Source organism: Puntigrus tetrazona, chromosome 14 (assembly GCF_018831695.1).
Source record: "Puntigrus tetrazona isolate hp1 chromosome 14, ASM1883169v1, whole genome shotgun sequence".
Classification (NCBI taxonomy): domain Eukaryota; kingdom Metazoa; phylum Chordata; class Actinopteri; order Cypriniformes; family Cyprinidae; genus Puntigrus; species Puntigrus tetrazona.
Window position 1 is genome coordinate 26,623,085 of NC_056712.1, and position 2,459 is coordinate 26,625,543.

Sequence of the window (2,459 nt, forward strand, 5' to 3'; positions counted from 1 at the left end):
AAATGTCTTGACAGTCACTTTTGATTCATTTAAAGCATCCTTGCCGAATAAAGATAAAAAACTGAAATGCTGACTGCTGATATTTCAGCTTTGCCATCACTTGAATAAATTACATTTTTTTAAATGTATTCAAATTGCCTCAATGAGCACAACATAACATTCATAAAAAAAAATTTGACTGGTAGTGTAATTTTTGGGTGAACTGTCCCTTTAAACTAATTTGCATTTAGATTTGCATTTATAGGGAAATGACACAAGTCCCTGGCGTTGTTACAAAAGAGAGCCTTTTTTTTCCATTTATCTCATCTTTCCTTTCTTTAAGTAAAAATATGAGTTCCCCACAAGTTGTACTTATAAAGCATACTTCTACATCATTTGCTTTGAACTCTGCATTGTGACAGTATGGATTAGATTAGAGCACAGAGCAAGCAACCTGACACATATCAAAATAACACTGTTCTTCTCTGAAAATATAATAACAGTTTTTCTTACATGTTTTCCTTTTAAATATAGCCATTGTCAGCAGTCCACAACAACAACGAAAAATATTGAGCTTTCGATAAAACGGTATAGCACGGGAGGCGGGGTGGGATCAAAATAGAAGACATATTTGAATGTCAGTAATGTTGTCGATAAAAATTATGACACGTTTGAAAAGGCTCATTGCACTTAATATATGGCAAACATGACGGTAGCTTTAACGTAAGCCAGGTTTAGTCCTTTTGTTCAAGTCTCTCCGTGTAAAAAAAAAAAAAAAAGTTAGTCCATGGTCCCGCTGATCCCTGTGTTAGTTCTATATTCAGATGACGTTATATCCCGATTCCTTTGACGAGAGAAGCCTCCAGAGTGATGTTGAATTCCTGCAGAGTCTGTAGCACTCGAATCAGAGAGTTCACCAGAGAATGGTCCTTTAAGAGCGCCGCGTCCTCGTACATCTGTGCTGTGATCGGACACTCGGCGAGAAGCGCGATCCAGTGGTGCAGCAGGTGATCTCTGCAAGCGGATTGAGAAAAACAGATTCAACAATTCATGGTGATTCTCTTCAATGATTCTGAAAAATTCTGATTCAGTTTCATGTGTGTGCAATGGAATTGTACGCTAGAGACAAACATATTTTCACAAACACACACTATAACGACTATATGAAATTGCATTAGGTTTCAGGTTTGAAGCTAAATACGAGGGAAACATTGGGCTCCATCGCACTGGACATGCACTGTGAGAAACGTGATTTGATTGATAAATTATATTTGCTTGAATATGTTTCGAAGAAATATTTAGTTAATAATTCTTAAGTTGTTTTGATTTATTTTTCGTTTGTAATTAAAAAGCACTTCTGCGAGTAATTTAAAGCGACTCATGGATTTTTGAAAATCATCCAAAAACAGTTTGTAAAACAAGTCCCAAGCCGTTTCACGTTGAAAAATATTAGCATAACACCTGCACACTTGTCGATCTTTTAGCATTGGTCTGAATGAAAATGCTAATTCATTCTTTGCCACTAGGTATCACTTTTGGAGCGTTAAAAGCGCACACACTGCTTTAAATGAAATCAACCATAGGAGGGGTTTGGAAAAATGAATTGTTGAACAAATAAGATAAAAATAAATGCATATTTTGAGAAAATGTTTTCTGACTTTCTGCACGAATGTTGACCTGTGACCTTTGAAATTCCCAAAACCAAAATATGAACCTTTCATAATATAGGCACTTTAATAAAAATGCACAAATAAATATTGTACATTTTAAAGTCAGTAGTCTCACTAATTCATGGAACATTTTTTGATTAAGAATCGTTTTAAACCGTATTGCGATTTCTAGAGTCAGAATTAGGTTGTGAGCTGCCTAAAAGTTCCCTTCCCACCAAAGCTCAGTTCAAATAGTTAACCATTCAACGTAAATAATGACCGACCTGGCTCCGAGACACACGAGCATCTGAAACTTCCCATCTTTGCCGATGTTCCTGGGTGTGCTGTTGATGGCACGCATGAAATGGCAGAAATGACGCACTCTCATCTGCCAGTTCTCATCCTGGGTCATCTGACTCTGCTCTGCGCTCTCAAAGTAGACCTGTGCTTTTTCTGTGGAATACAAATGGGAGGATTTAGGAAAATTTTGAGGTATAATTTATGTATATAGAAAGATTTAGGTTTGGGCAAATTCCTAGTCTCTGAATCACACTGAATGGCCCACGGTACTGATGCATCTCAGTAAGATTAAATCTGATTGGCTGTTTTTACAAAACCTCAGAGAGCGAAGGCACAGATGTTTTTTATCAGTCTGTCATCACTTTTGAAAAGTTAAAGCTCTATTTTTCAAATTTGCTTCATCCATGCTGGTGTGATATTTACACTGCTTTTCAAAAGTTTGGAATAATTCATGTTTTTTTAGTGTTTTGGAACTTTTATTCATTATTTAGTATTTTATGCTTGCTAAGGCTGAATTTACTTGAAATTCAA

The 2,459-nt window shown here is 36.1% G+C and overlaps 1 protein-coding gene across 1 annotated transcript in view; it reads right to left on the reverse strand.

The window, feature by feature from the left end:
• Positions 1–10: 10 nt before the first annotated feature.
• The window catches only part of LOC122357546 (DENN domain-containing protein 5A-like), a gene marked incomplete at its 5' end in the record, with an annotated part of 11,694 nt that continues 9,245 nt past the window's right edge, over positions 11–2,459 (reverse strand). Inside the window, 2 exons of the mRNA XM_043256946.1 lie at positions 11–993; positions 1,913–2,081. Coding sequence (XP_043112881.1) covers positions 810–993; positions 1,913–2,081 — 353 coding nt within the window. The remainder of the gene's footprint in view (positions 994–1,912; positions 2,082–2,459) is intronic.